The following is a 15,705-nucleotide window of genomic DNA, read 5'->3' as shown; positions in this document are numbered from 1 at the left end:
GACAGAACACCAGCAAGCAACATTTCTGCTACAGAAAACCACAAAAGCCATGTTAACAGGGGGCATGATGGGCTAAATTGGACAAAACAATGACATTTCATTTCAGAAGAGTGAATTAGCCAAGCCTGGGCACAGAGCCGGACTAGAGGACCCAGCAGATCTTTCTTTTGCATATTAATGAGGCAGATCCCTGCTGTTTAGTTATTGTTTCTCAGTACACTGCCACACATAGAAGAAACTCTTAAGTCGTATCATGAAGAAAGGAATGCAATTTTTCCTTCTATCTGGAAAAATAGCTTTTGTCTTTTTTTCCAAGATCAAGGAAAAAACATGAGAACAGATTTCAGGAGCAGTGGAAAAGGGGAAGATAATCTGAAGAATGCAGCAGAGGAAGGGAGAACGGTTACTGTCAAGCCTGAGAACTGAACAAGATGGGAAAAAATGCTCCCTGAACTGATAAAAATGTGCACCTTCCAAGTCAAGAGATCTCTGGCTTTTGTTTTCTTAGTTTTTGATTAACATAAATTGCCAAGTTTTTTTCTTTTCCCACAAACACGGGATTATTTCCTAAGAAAACTAAGCTTCTTGTATCATTTCTAGTGTCATTTTGTTTTTTTATTTTTTCTCTTTTGAGCAACAAATAAGGAGGTTGTCTGATAAAATCTAAGTTGTTGCTGCTGTGTAAATATTTTGGGTTAGCCAAGGCCTTATAGGAATTAGTACATCCACTCCAACTGATGGAAGGCAGCAGTAGGATGTTCAGGGAAGAAGTTAACCTAGGTGAAGCTTAAACTATTGTATAGATTATTCATCTCCAGTTGCTTTTCCAGGGACAGCAAACTAAAGCACTGTATTGTCTAATAATGTTATGAACAAAGGAGAAAAGGTAATCAAATGTGATAGTATAATGGTGTTCAAGCAAGCTCTGAGGTGAAAATCTTAAGACTAATAAATTGTAAAGGGAGGGAGAAGGAAGTACTTACAGCTACAAAGTGTACAGTACAGCCTGTGACTCGGACTCCAGCTTGTAACACCAATTTGTGGGCATTTGCTCCCTTAAAAGAAGGCAGTAGAGACGGGTGGATGTTCAGTATTTTTCCTGTAAAATTGTAAGTGAGGCATTACTTACAGCATTCAGCCTTACCAGAGTGTTCCATGTACCATAATCAACAGAAGAACAAAAAATCTGTGAAAAAGATTCTTCATGACTTTCACATATGCTCACTTTATGATGACAGTGACAGAGAACCAACCCAAAGCATTTCAGAATGTCTCACTATTTCAGAAAAATCAAGACAGCAATCAGTTATAATTAATTGCGTGGCTAAAGCATATTTCTCCAGTGACTAATAATAATTAGTTTTTTGATGTAGCTGTCCTTTCCCTCAGCATGTTGTTCTTCTCTTCTTTGATCACAAGCACAATCCTCCTTCTTACAAACTCAGCACCCAGAAGAAACTTGGTGCAGTTTAAAATGATGTAACAGACACTCCACCCCCACTCACCGCTCCCATGACAAGGCAAAAATTCTTTAGCCTGGACTTTTCCTCCACACCTGTTTCGGCTTAATAAAAGACAACAGCTGCTCACATAGGAGCCCTTCTCTCTGCCCTTCTGAAAAGCACCTGTCTACCACTGCTACTTTCCACGCAGAAAGCTGTCTGGGGGATCCTGAAGGTAACCTCTAACGCTCAACCAGGTGTGACCGTGGCTGTAACCCTGGGAAGCCTGTACCATACATTGCCCTTAAAAGAGAAAGCATATACCTGAGTTCCTACCCAGACGTACAGTAAGTGAGAGTGGCTGCCCATGACCTCAGGGTCTCACCACTACAGCAATGCGATGGTTAAACGGTAAGAAAACCTTCTTTCTTCTGCCAGACTTCCCCGTCTGCTTCTAATATGTCTGTGACAACTCTTCCTGCCCATTCTGAACCAGAGTGAAGTCAAAAGGTGCCTGACAGCCCTAGATCTTCTCTTGGATTCAGTACAAAGCCTTACAGGATAAAAAAAAAAGTGGCCATCAATACTATTTATACCACAGTATGCTACACCCACGCTGTCTCTGCATGCCTCCTGTTTAGGAAGACTGTATGTCATCAGGATTCATTGAACACCACCTAAATGCCAAGCAGCGAGACTGAGCTGACATACGCTGGCGGAGGCAGCAGTGTACCAAAATAGAGGCTTATGATTTCATAATGTGCAGTGAAGGCCATTTCTGGCAGCACCATATGAAACCCGCACTCTCACTGCAATAACTTGTGCAGATACTGACCCATGCAACTTAAAGAGGTAAATGTATCAACTGATCTTCAACAATATCTCAGATGTGTATTGTATCTCAAAAATACCCCTTTTTAAGCATCAGCATCTCCTTGTCTGCTGCCTGAGTGAAAAGGTACTGGGGACAGTGAGCTGGAAACAACGCTCTGCACTTCTGAGTTTCCTCAGTTTCTCGTTACGTTCTACCAGAAACGGCTCTAAAGGAATGTGGCTTTCTGTTTGCTTGGCTTTGTTTTAGTTATCATGTGTCCTTTATTTTAAGATCCAAAATTAACATTTCAGGGCCGTTAAGCAAGAGTTTCACAACTAACTTCATACTACGTCCTCGTGACTGCGAAAGAAAGAAAACGTAACAGCTTTTAAGAGAGCAGCAGCAAGAATTGATTACCCATGGGTAATTTAGGGTAGTCAGTGCCTAGGCATGTCTGGGTCAGAGTTTTACAGCAGGCTCCTGTTAGCTGGCACAGATCCCTGAGCTGGACTGAATGTTTGAGCCCATATCTAAGACCTAGCTGAAGCATACCCTTGGTCAGAGCTCAGGTAGGTATCTATTTTCAAGCTCAGTTCTGGACATCTAAAAAATGAGTTACCCATCCTGTACCGAAGAAAATATTTTCTTTTGCTCCCAGGGCAGTCAAATATGTAACAAATCCTGCAGTGTGCAGGGCAATCATCAGTACTGGAAGTCCTCCCTACATGAGTGGGAGTTAAGCTCATCCTTCATTTGCACAAGATCTCTGCACCAGAGAAAGCTCTTTTCTATCCTCTACACAAATACTCTACTCAATACACATCTCTTGCAGTGAGGGATTCCTCTCTCCTAACTACAGCTGTCTACACCAGACATCCAACACCTTCATCTTCTGGACTCTGTAATGAATGGAAAAAACCAAAAAGAGTTCATCTGACTTACTTTAGCTGACAGAAATAGCATAAAACGAATTGCCTCCTAGGAATGCCTGTTTACTCCCCTGATTTTAAAGAGGTTTGAAAAGCAGTTCAGGTGTAAAAGGCCTGTGTGACAGACACACCCAGCTAGCTCAAAAGTCACCATGTGAAAAACAAAGGCCGCCCAGAAAGCTGCAATGCGTTGGCTGACCAGCCTTAACTGGTATAAGCAAGAAGTAGTTTAAGTAACCGTGACTGAATCCAAAGCAGCGCAAACAGTGAGAAGAGCAGCTGCCTGTGTGTGATTCAGGACTCCCTAAACAAAACAATAAGAGATAAGAAGAGGAATGTAACAACTAGGGGAGGGAGAGCAGAGTAGGCAGAGGTGAAGTAGGCTGCCTCTAACAAAGACCTGGAAAAATCGTAGATGACCAGAATGGAGACACTGTGAACACTCTGGACAAACAAGAGCTGAATCTGCCTGTGAAACGTGCCACCCTTGGATTCAGACAGCTCCTGGGATTCGAGACCAGAGGACTAGCAAGGTCTTCTTAACAGGAACTGGATAGTGCTGGCCAGTTTTGCAGTTTTATATGCAGCCAAAGCAGAGAAGGAATTCTCAGTGGCTGGAGGCTCACCTCTCCCCAAACAACATCTACTGCCTAGGCAACAATTTGCCCTGCACATAACATACGCAGAGGTCTAAAGTCTTCACAGCCTTATTGTAAAATATTTTCTAATAAATCAAAGACTACAAGATCTGTATTTGCCCTTGGCTTCCTTGAATCTCTGCAGAAATTATAGGGGGAAGGGGAAAAATACAGCCTTTCTCTTTTTCATCCTTTTCCTCACAAGATGGGAACACTCTAGTTTCCTGCAAACCTAGAAATAACATGGTCCCTTTTCTATATTTTTCCCATTTTTTTTCCTGAGGATAAGCTATAAAATAATTTTTTTTAAAATGCATACACTGCTATGCTGTGCTTACCTTCCCATTTTTTGACAAAAGGACCTGACAGTATTCGCATAAATCCAGCCAGACAGATCAGTTCAACTGAGAATTCTTCAAGGACTTTGTCAACTGCACTGTCAAATTCAGTGCGACTTTCGTACAATTTATGGTCAATAACCTGTGATAACCCAAAAGACAAAGAAATTTGGACACTGTCAATTTAATCTAAAAGCCCTAAGAGCACAGTGAAATGGTACCCTGGAGTAATAAAAAACAAGCAAATCTCCACATGTGGCTCAGGTTGGGTGCACATCCACAGCAAGAACATTTCATGAATGCATGCAGCTAACAGCCAAAAGTGCAGTCTTTATTCCTATTCCCAAAGAGCAATCATCAGAATAAACAAGAATTTTTTTTTAATTGGCCCATAGCTGCAGGCCCCAGCATTCTGACACAATTTAACAACCTACAAATGTAGGTCATTAAGACAACCTAAAGCCTTGCAATGATTCCAAACAATTTAAGGCCTCTGATAGCTGTAAGCTTTTGAATCTTGCTGAAAATTGTAACACAAAACCTTGAAAGAAAGGCTAATTGCAAACTCCTGAAACAGCCCCTGCCACATAAGGTCAATATACTTGAGTTATGTATTTGTCATCCAGGATACATCCCCTAATTTAAGCAGGAAGAAGGCAGTGCTACATAACTTAAAACATCCAGTCTTTTAAATAAAAGTGCCTGTTAATCCCTACCAGGTTTACCACACTAGTTTTGAATAACAGAACGGGTTAGGTGAAAAGGTGGCAGAGGGCACTAGGAACAGAGCCCAGCTCAAGACTGGGCTGAACTTTGCCAGGAGCTACCTGGTAGTAACTGGCACAGCAGGTACTCCTCAGTGCCTGTTTCACCATTCACTCTCCATCTTAACCACTGAGACCATCAGCTCTCCCAGACTATAATTTTTTCCTCATTATATGTTTGTTCTTCCCCTGCGTACCATGGACATATTTTACTTGTGATCTTTGTGTACTCCCAAATAAGAGACAGCAGCACTAACATTCAGATCCTGCTATTATTCAAGTTAATAACAAAGCTTGCACTGGGCCCAGATCTTCCCTGTGTCTGTAATTATCAGTGAAATGTGACTGTAAAATGCTCCTAAGTCAGAACAGTAACATTTCACATCTGTAATACAAATGACTGCACAAAGGGCAAAGCAATGCAGCGCTAGGTCTAGTGACACTAAGAGGAACAGTTTGTTTTGAATGAATCCTGGAGAGCCTGAAGCAATGCCCAGGGAGTCAGTGGAAGGTCCCACTGAGTTTGACCTCTCTGTTTCTTTCAAATGAACTACCATGTCTGTTCAGCATGTAATTTTAAAATTAAATTCAGATAAAATAGCTTGTTACTTTAGCATAAATGCACTGCAGCTAAATAAATGGCAAAGTTTAAATTCTAACTGTGAAAGTTTTGTGTTGGTTTAATATAATGACTGCTCCCAAAACCATCAGGATTGCTGGCAGCATTTCTGAGAAGGAAAAAAGGAAGTACTTTGCTTCCCATGTTAGGTAGTTTGCCCAAAGGCCCAAGTTCAGGACAGACCAAAAAAGAAAAGCTAAGGCCTTATCAAACCATCTCCTACCCTAGCAAAACTCACTATCTCACAGTACCTTCCTGCTACAGTCAGAGATAATGATGGCTAATTTTAAAAAGATGAGAAATACTTACCCTTGTAGAAATACCAGCTCTTTCAGCTTTCCTTAACCCCTCCACACCAGCTTTGTTAGAAACAACAAGAACTATTTGTGCAAAACTGGTAGGCTTCTTTGTGCTATTTATGAGGGCTTCCAGGTTTGTGCCTATAAGTGAAAAAACTATTCATGAATATCAAGTTGTTCCTGGACAATAAATACAGTTAACAACTAGAATAGGTTTTAAATAAGCAGCAATGTGGGTGAGACCCAATCTAAAACCCATTAACAATAGTCCTATTTTAATTGATCTTACTGGGACCTGAATTTGACAGCTGGAGGCTACAGGGCTTTTACTAGCAATTACATTTTTAAACTGCAATTTATGGAATTGGAATGATGGTCTACTTCTTAGCAAGTGAGAATACTGGAAACCCTAGGAGTACCTATATGGCAAGAAGAAATTCTGATATTTTTGCAAAATAATGCTGTTGTCCCTGTAGTGCAACACAGTGGTTACCTGAATCTGGAGATGTGCAGAAATTTCTAGATAATATGAACATAGATGCAATTCATTATCAGTTTGCAGAAGAGGTTAAAGATCATTCCGTTTGTTACTGAAATTAATCAAAATATATTCTGCCTGTTACTGAAGGCCTGTTAGAAGCCTACCAGAGCCTCCATGGAGAATTGCAGGGACTTAAGAGATTTTAAATTTGAGCTGAAGTTCCTTTTTCAATAGTCTGTCTTACACTGTAGGAAAGAATATAACTCTCACCTGTTCCAGAGATAAGGACAGCAACCTTCACTTTGTTTGTTTGGATTTTGCCTTGGATATGACTGTGCAGAGACAGTGACCTATTGGCTTGCAAGGCTCGAAGCAGATTATGGACTTTAACATGGGCAGAGCCTGAACACATAGAGGAAAAAAACCAACAACAACAAAACAAAATGTAAATAAAAGGAGAAACAGAGAGAAAAGTTCCCATGAAAAGAGATTAATGGCACTGCTTTACTTCTCATTAATTATTTATAGTTCTGGTGACATCTCACATTGCTAAGCACGTGTTCTATGGACTAAGAAGTTGTAAGGACTGTCATTCTAATATGCTGTGCAAAAAAGCATGGAAGTTTCAGTTAAGAGATTTTCAGCTAACCTCCATGGAGACTCACCAGCTAAGGAGTTTAGCTCTGCATTTTTTTTTTAAGGAAAATAAAAATTTAATAACCTTTTTGCAGGGAGACAACTTTCCCAATCAGCCAGGCTGCCTCGTGTCTCTGTATGTCCTTGAGGACCTGCTGAGCTAGCTCCTTCTGAACTACCAAGACAGCACCAATCCCACAATTAAATGTGCGAGTCATTTCCTCTTCAGAGAGGTTCCCTTCTTTATGGAGCCAGCAAAAGATTTCAGGAATCTTCCAGGTAAGAGCATCTGAAGAAAATTGAAAATACAAATGAAGCGTGGCAATCACTACCAATGGACAAATACTACAATTATTAGAGTATCAAGATCTGGATGGAAAGCACAGACAGAGTCCCACAGCAGCATTAAGTTGAGTGAAATCAGCTTCCATGCATGGAAACACGATGTTTTTTCCTTCCTCACTGAACAAGACTTGGGAATAGAAGGAAGTGTCACTCTGGGAGGAAATTAATCATATTGTTCCACTGCAATACGTTAATCAGTAATCCAAAATGGGCTTTGAGGCAGTCTTTGGAAAATACTCTTCTCAAAGGTGACAACTCTGCTTCTAGAGAAACTATTGTACCAAAACAATAGCCTTAAAAACTGTCACAACAGTCTCACACTGCACCCAATTCCAACAAGGTAAGAATGATTTACAGCAGCATGAGAAATGCTTCTGGACAAGCCACTGCAAAGGAATTCCAAAAACAATAAGCTTCCTTCTTGTTATGTTATCTTTAAAATGGTGTTATCCCCATCTACCTATACTAGTGTCCACTGTGGACAAGTGGGAGAACGATTTACATGCAGTTCTGGAGTGCAAAACTCAATATTAGTTCTACATTTCTTTATTAAATTATTAAAATAAATATTTATTCTACAACCCAATGAACACTGCATAACCTCTAGCAAGTCATTTGCCTTTCCATACTACACTTTCCCCCTAAGTGAAATACTCTTTCTAGCATACCTGATGAGCTCATGATGAGGATTAATTAAGGTATGTTGAATAGTACGAGATGTACTTGAGCTATTAAACATATCTGAATGCTGAAGACTTGGTGAATATCATTTAATTAGCAATAATTCTGTAGGTTATTGCAAATGATGACAGCTCATTTTGGATTGCTTTTAAAGTTGTTTTATTTTTGCAAGCATGGAAAAAGTTTCCTAGAAAATCCAAACCAAAACACCTTCAGGGGAAGTTAATTTGATGGGTAGCAGTCTTAAGACTACAAAGTGTTTTGTCTGGCTCAGGTTCAGCAAACATTTCTAGACAGACAAGTCCACCTCTTACAGCACAAGTCAGCTGACATGGCCCCATGTACACAGGCTTGCACATCAGTCCATATTAACATGAGGCTGTTTCCACAGCTTGTCTTTTTACCTCACCTAAAACGACACCAAAGGACTCTGGGAGAACTCTGGGGATGTTTTCCAGCAAGCCCCCTCCAGTGATGTGGGCATAGGCTTTCACATGGCCTGAGCGAAGGACAGGCAACAGAGTCTTACTGTAGATTTTAGTTGGGGTTAACAAGAGATCTCCTGTAAATGGAAAGAGATGAAAGAAGACCAGTTACGGCACAGAAAGAAATGTTAATCAATACTAAATTGAGGAAATCTCAAAATATTAATTTGCTGGAATCTAATGAGCATTGTACCAGGGAGAAAAACACAATGTTCTATCTACCTTTTTTAACATACAATTTGTCATTTATCCCCCTCCCTTAGTTTCTTTCCTGCATATGTGATTCACAGGAAAAAACAAGATGAGAACATGTCAAATAACGGAATAATTTTTCTAGCACCTTAGAAAAGTTACAAAAGCAAAGGCACAGATAAAACGATAGTGTGATGTTCAGAAGTTCAAGTTATAATGCAAGAAACTACATTATCAGTGGTACCTAATGTCTGATCACCGGAGACACCAACTGGAGAAGAGAAATCAAACGATGACTTTTCCACAATCTTCCTCACAAGGCTGTACCCATTGCTGTGAACCCCAGACGAAGCTACTCCAATAACCAGATCTCCATCAGCAATTGTCTCCAGCTGGGGCAGCATCTGCCCTCGCTCCACTGCACCAACAGCAAAACCAGCCAGGTCATACTCTCCAGGTAGATACATGCCTGGCATTTCAGCAGTTTCTCCTCCTGTGGGAACCCAAAAGAAACAGAAAGGGGGTGTTGGAAAACCAGTGGGACCCGTAGGCATGCAATTTTTCAAAGTTTTAAACTCATAAGGCATTAACAGATTAGGTTTTTTAATTGGATAAATAAACATTAAAAATAATTAAAAACGTGTTTAATACAGGCCCTTCAACTGAACAAGCAAGAGCAGACTGGGAAAGGACACTTCCTCTTTCACTCTGACAACCAGTACCAAATCACTGTGCATTCACATTTTAAAAACAAAGCATATATTTAATTGTTCATATTTCCAAATTTCTGCCAGGCTTAATATTCTCCATGAAAAACCTACAAGGTGCAAGAGATACCAAGACATTCATACAAGAGCATCAAAGGAACCACACAGCTATTAGTCTTGCCTTCATGACGATTTTGTATATAGCGCTATCTTGCCCGACACTCCTGCCCACGGCCTGGCCATCATTATCACACCAACTTTGAACATCTGAGGTTTATAGACTGTTTTGGGAGAACACTGTAAAAGAGGGCCTGTCCTACCCATCCATGCAGCTGAACTGTTGTCTAGGCTATTAACTTATATCCTGATTATTAGAACATCTTCTTGCTTTGTCCTGAAAACTATGTTTTATCTGGCTGACCTCATTAGAGTGCAGTCTGAAAGGGTGATTTTCCTAGCTTGCTATTCTCCGATAATAAATTTTACAACACCCAAAGCCCTTTGTAGTTATAAAGTCTTCCAATTGGGAATAAAATCTTGAAATTTCATAGCAAGATTTAACATAACATGTACTTAGGCTGAAGTATGAATTGTTTGATTATATTTGATAAACTGAGAGAACACCTTAAGACAAATGTAAAGCTAACTGTTCATGCAGAAGAAATTAAATGAGAACATGAATAGCCTCTTGGTCAAAGCTTGCAAACTACCTCAAAATGACACACTCCCACTTAGGAAAGACTTCTGTTACCAACTTTCTTACAGAACTGGAAAAAAGGACAGAATTACTGTATTACCAGTTATAAAATGGTACCTAAAGTAAGACACTTGAACTGTCAGTTGTAGTGTCAATTTAAAGGTCTTTTTTGAAAAATCATGGTAATTCTCCATGTCTGTTTTTATATAAAAAGAAGGAAAAAAAAAACCTATGTGAACAAACTGAACTTCTGGGTTTCGTTGCTTTAAAATTTAACCCTGTGTTGTACTTCTTTTCTAAACTAAAGACTTATACAAAAGAATGTATTTTTCACTGACCTAGAGATATTTTTATTGAGTTGAACAGTGTTAAAGCTGTATTTTAAGCTTTATGTATGTAAACTAAAGATTCAATACATGAAATACTGTATCATTTTCATGGATAACTAGATTACTGTATACCAGAATACATATACAATTTGTTAGTAAAATGTATTAAGTACTCGTATTATAAGTCTGAAAAGGAAAATGTTTAAATTTGAGTCCTAACATCTTGGTGAAATAAACCTTCAGCAAGTCTTCACTAGACAAATAATTTTGGTATTAGTTTTATAACTAACAAAACCTGGTTTCTTTTATGTTTCTGTCTTGTGGTTAACTTCTGTATCCGAAGTAGTGAGCTCCAGCTGAAGCTTTTGTTGCATTCTTAAAAACATTCTCAGGCCTTCTAGTTTTATGAAGCTTGTGGGAACACAACTGAGAGATCTTTACCTTTCCTGTCCAGTTTTGTTAAAATCAGCTAAAAGGTTCGAAGTTTAGTTATGTACACACAGAAGGACATGTGCATGCACAGTGACGCATATAAATCTTGTTTCTAGAGGAAAGCTTGAGGATTTCCTTCAGGATAAAGGATAAAAATAAACAAACCTATTTGGCATGTTTTAAAATTTACTTGAAAAATACAAAGAATTAAAATACACAAATTGCTAGTTTTCTAGGTAGCTGTTAGAGTTGCAAAGTCAAATGAAAATAAATGAATATGAACATTTATGTGCAAGTTCCTGAGCTAATGGCATCATTTGTACTGTCTCCTTTAAATGGGTAGAGATTATGTCCTCTGAAAACAAAGACATGTGATGCTTTGGGGTTTTTTTCTAAGATTCTTCAACAGAGTAAGAAAACAAACACATTAAAACCAATTATAAAGATATTGGATAAGATTTTTCATATCCTTCAAAGAAGAGTGTTCTTACCCAAAAGAGCACATCCTGCTTTTTTGCAGGCTTCAGCTATTCCTGCAATGACACCCTGAGCCACTTCAACATCAAGTTTGCCACAGGCAAAATAGTCGAGGAAGAAGAGGGGCTCTGCTCCTTGAGCCAAGATGTCATTGACACACATGGCAACCAGGTCCTGACCTATGGTGTCATGTTTCTTACACACTTGTGCAATCTGCAAAACACAGTGAGAGAACCTGTTGGTTAGCTTCGAGAAACTGAATCACAAACAGAGAGTCTGCAATGGAAGAGGATTGAAATCATGCTGTTCCTCTAGATGCTTTTTGAGGAGCAGCCTAATTTATTATCATGGCTGTGAGCCTCTCCTAACATTTCATTTTAGGAACTGTTACTTCCTTAATTGACAAGTACAAAAGGCACTTTATGGAAAGGGATTGAACTGGAAAGGGCTTCATTGCAGTTTGCATAAACACAATAGCAACCGTATAATTAAATGTTTTTCCCCATGAGTAATCTTTTTGAGGGTGGAGATTCTACCTTAATGGAGTCCCTGATTACATAATTAAGATTAAAAATTAGTTATTTGAAGCATCATTTCAAGTATGGTTATTTACATGCCAGAAGTCAAATGTATTCTTGATTTTTTTTGCCTAAAGGAAGGCAATTTTATTTTTCATTGCCTTTTTAGAAAGACAAATAGCTATTTCTAGAAGACAACTGATATTTTCTGTTAAAACGTTTTCCCTTCTGTGCTATTTTCCTTCCTTTACATAAATTTTCATATTACCTTGAGTTTTGTGCCAACACCATCAGTTCCAGATACCAAGACCGGATCTTTGTAACCAGCTGCTTTCAAATCAAAGAGGCCAGCAAATCCTCCAAGTTCTGCATTGCAGCCTGCCAGCCAGAAAACAGGAAAAAATAATCATTTTTTACTTTCATGGGTTTCTCCAGGATCTCCAACACAAATTCTCTCCGATGTTTGTCAACATGACTTTGCTTTGTCACCAGGAAACTTCTCTGACATTTAGAGCCTCTTCACAGAGGCACAGGAGCTCCTAATCTTCTTACGTTTGCTTTGTCTTTTTTTTTCGTTATTACTTAAGGCTAATAATCCAAAACTTTTTGATTGAACATTCAATAATCACTGTGACTGATATATTTCACACTTGCACTTAGTATTTTTCCAAAAAACAGAAAAGGAATTGTGGTAACAGACTGAAGCCCACTGCCTCCTGGGAACAGGTGATAACTAGGCATTTTCCAACTGAAATTTATCTCTTTGTTAATACTGCTACTTACAGCATATTAAGACTCCTTGTTCCTAAAATTGGTTGTGATAGGTAAGTATGGTAACCTGAAAACTAAAATTGGTTAAATCCTAGAAGTGAAACAAGCATAAGTGAAAAATACTGTGCATGATAAGAAATTATTAGCTTTACTAGTGTGTGTATATGTATTTATATTTTTCTCTCTATGTTTTTCTGACATTATTTGAAGGTTATCAGTTAATTTGAAGTAAAAGGGTTATTTCAGAAATTAATGATATTTTAAATCTATCAAGAGAATTACAAGGACCTGCTAGTGCAAGATGTGCCTGAGATCACAACAAAAAAAGGATTAATTGATTCTGTTTTAACCAAGCAAAAGATGTGTCTTCCATATCTATCTAAAGTATTACTGTCTCTGAGGAAGTCTACATCTTGTACGCTTTTCTAAACATCCATCTACAAAAACTCTAGTTCACTCTGCAAGAAATAATAATCCATGTAATCAAAAATAGCACTAAATTGTAGGATTTCTGCTTGCATTTATCCTTTTAGAGTGCTTAACTCTATGCTCTATCATTCATAACATTCAGGAGATATAGATTAGTCATTTTGGGAAGCAAATCTGTAAATTTAACGAAGTAAGTTTTGAAGAAATCACAGGCATTTGCTTACTGCAGACTTCTTGTGTAAGCTAGAAACACACAGAACACATAAATATGAGCTTTCATATCAAGATAAAATTATAAGCTTTATTGCTTGCCATGAACTGACTGAAATAAGAGAAGATACAAGTCTTACCTGACCTCGATGTGGCTGCAGCTAGGGGTTTAATTTTCTGAACCAAAGTATTCCCTGCTGCAATGTCTACCCCACTGTTTTTGTAAGTCAGGCCTCTGAAAGAACGTTAAAAATGTTAACGGCAATTGATAACTAAATGCATAAACATATATTTAAAAATATTTACTTCTTTACATCATTGCATCATTATGGGCATTAACCATTTAGAATCCTATTCTGCTGTCAAGTACCACCATTTTCCCACACATACAGTAACTTTGCTCATATAAAAACATTTCTAAGTATTGCAGTACTCATTTCAGGCAAGTTCAATAGTTCAAAGGTTATTTTTTTTTCCTGTTTGGAACCTGATCTCACACATATACCTGAAGATAGGGAGTATTATAACTAAGGAACAAAACTTCATGGATTTGTACCACAGACAGTCTGCCATAAGCATTTTCCAAATAGTTCCAGGTATCTTGAAGACAGCATCAGAGCATCAGTATCATACATCATCCAGTCAAATACCAAGATAAAACCCAACCAAATGAAAAAAAAACATCAACAAGGTAAAGTAAGTGGACTAATGGATCTGATTTTGCAAGGTTCAAATCCCTGGCCTGGGTACTGAGGTATCTGTAGTATAGTTCCTATGCTCAAACCAAAATGTATACAAAAATGCACTGCTGAATCAGAACACCTCAGCACTGTGCAGGATCAAGCTCAAGTTAGCTTTTCAAAACAGAATTATCGCATAAATCAATAGTCCTCTATGATACTTTGACATTTACAACTGTAGCTTAAAGGTTGCCTCTCCTTATCACCTGGAATGATACCATCACAAAACAAGCAACACATCTTTTTTGCTTAAATGGAATTTCTATTAAAGTATATATTTTAAAGTTTATTTTAAAAGACCTATGTCCCTGAGGTCCATTTCAGAAATCTGGAAAGAAACGTCTATAAGCTCCAGGTGGTTTTTTATATACAGCCATACAACAGAGAAAACACACTTAGTACTAAGTGGTGTCTGTCCATACGACAGACTGGGGACGTTAAGTACCATCCCATATTTACAGAAGAACCTTTTCATTTTGGAGATAGTGAGTTAATGACTTTTCATCACTACTTGTACCAAACATATCTCGCTCCAGTTAAGCGACTGTTATTTCTATGCTGTGAGTGGCATGAACGAGGCTACCTGCTGCATTCCTATTTTAGGTTCATACCTATTTTAGGTCTCTTATTGATGTGGTTCAGCGTTAAGTTTAAATGCTGAGGGTGAAACACGCTGTTGATTAACAAGGACAAATACAGCAAAACAGCTGGCCAAAGAGTGGCGCTACCAGGAAAATACAAAGGTATCTGCACACACGTATCACTGCTCAAAAATCTGCAACAGGAAAATAATCATAAGAAGCAGCTGTTCAGCCTGTGAGTAAGACTCAAGGAAATACTAGCCTGTGGTAAGAGACCAAAGTCAGGCCCTTTCAGTCTGAACATGGTAAATATTCACCATATTTTCACTTTATTTTTAAAAGCATGGTATTTACCTTGATTCTTTAAATGAATCTTTAATTCTTCAGATTTTCTTAAACATATTTTATTAAATAAATATTTGGATATTTTCATGAAGTGTGAAATGCATAGGACTCAAATCCTGCTAAGTGCCAAGAGAAGGTGCATCCTCGAACTTACAGAGCCAACCATCACCCTTCCTTAAGCATGTGCAACACAGAGTCCACAGTGAAATGTGCCTGACTGCCTGTTTTTCCAATTTCGGGACGTCTGAGCAAAAGTTGGTACAGACTCAAGGGCAGTGAAACAGGCACTGATTGTAAACAGGTCCCAGGAGTCTCCTTCATAAGCCAGGGATCCTCCCAGCATACAGGCACTCCAGTCAAGAAACTTGCTGATTATGGCCACTGAACTCAAGTGTTTTCAAGAACCTTATAATGTAAAGTACCTTACTCTCTTGCCTCACACACACTGACCTGACCTTTTTCTACAATACAGATACCAATTACATATTTTCACATAAATTTCTCAAAAGATGCACAGTACTTGAGAGAGAAAGAACACTAAATACAAACACCCTTGTTCATTTAGTAAGTTTATTGATCATAATTTTACAATATACTAATCAGTATACGCTGTCAGCAAAAATGGAGCTCTTACTAATATACTTCATAGACCTCAAAAACACCTGTTATCGAAAGTTATGTTTTGAGCTAACTGGAGCATAGGCAGGAAGATATGCTTTGTATTAGGTAAAAATTAGTCTAAAAACCTGTAAGAAGTTCTTACCATTAGTAATACCATTAGAGAGACAGCTGGACACACTGCTTTA

General features: G+C 38.4%; 1 protein-coding gene across 2 annotated transcripts in view; it reads right to left on the bottom strand.

The window, feature by feature from the left end:
* Positions 1–15,705, bottom strand: part of GART (phosphoribosylglycinamide formyltransferase, phosphoribosylglycinamide synthetase, phosphoribosylaminoimidazole synthetase) — a 39,332-nt gene that overhangs the window by 1,627 nt on the left and 22,000 nt on the right. For both annotated transcript variants that reach the window (XM_005234375.4, XM_027782365.2), the window contains exons 12-21: positions 13,374–13,468; positions 12,092–12,201; positions 11,320–11,518; positions 8,908–9,156; positions 8,396–8,548; positions 7,046–7,249; positions 6,595–6,726; positions 5,854–5,984; positions 4,162–4,303; positions 984–1,099 (exon numbers count right to left, since the gene is read on the bottom strand). In XM_005234375.4, the coding sequence (XP_005234432.1) occupies positions 984–1,099; positions 4,162–4,303; positions 5,854–5,984; positions 6,595–6,726; positions 7,046–7,249; positions 8,396–8,548; positions 8,908–9,156; positions 11,320–11,518; positions 12,092–12,201; positions 13,374–13,468 (1,531 nt within the window). The remainder of the gene's footprint in view (positions 1–983; positions 1,100–4,161; positions 4,304–5,853; positions 5,985–6,594; positions 6,727–7,045; positions 7,250–8,395; positions 8,549–8,907; positions 9,157–11,319; positions 11,519–12,091; positions 12,202–13,373; positions 13,469–15,705) is intronic.

The sequence above is a fragment of the Falco peregrinus genome, chromosome 4 (genome assembly GCF_023634155.1).
Source record: "Falco peregrinus isolate bFalPer1 chromosome 4, bFalPer1.pri, whole genome shotgun sequence".
NCBI classification, from domain to species: Eukaryota; Metazoa; Chordata; class Aves; order Falconiformes; family Falconidae; genus Falco; species Falco peregrinus.
Note: the sequence above shows the minus strand (reverse complement) of the source record. Positions and strands in the feature narration are given on the sequence as shown.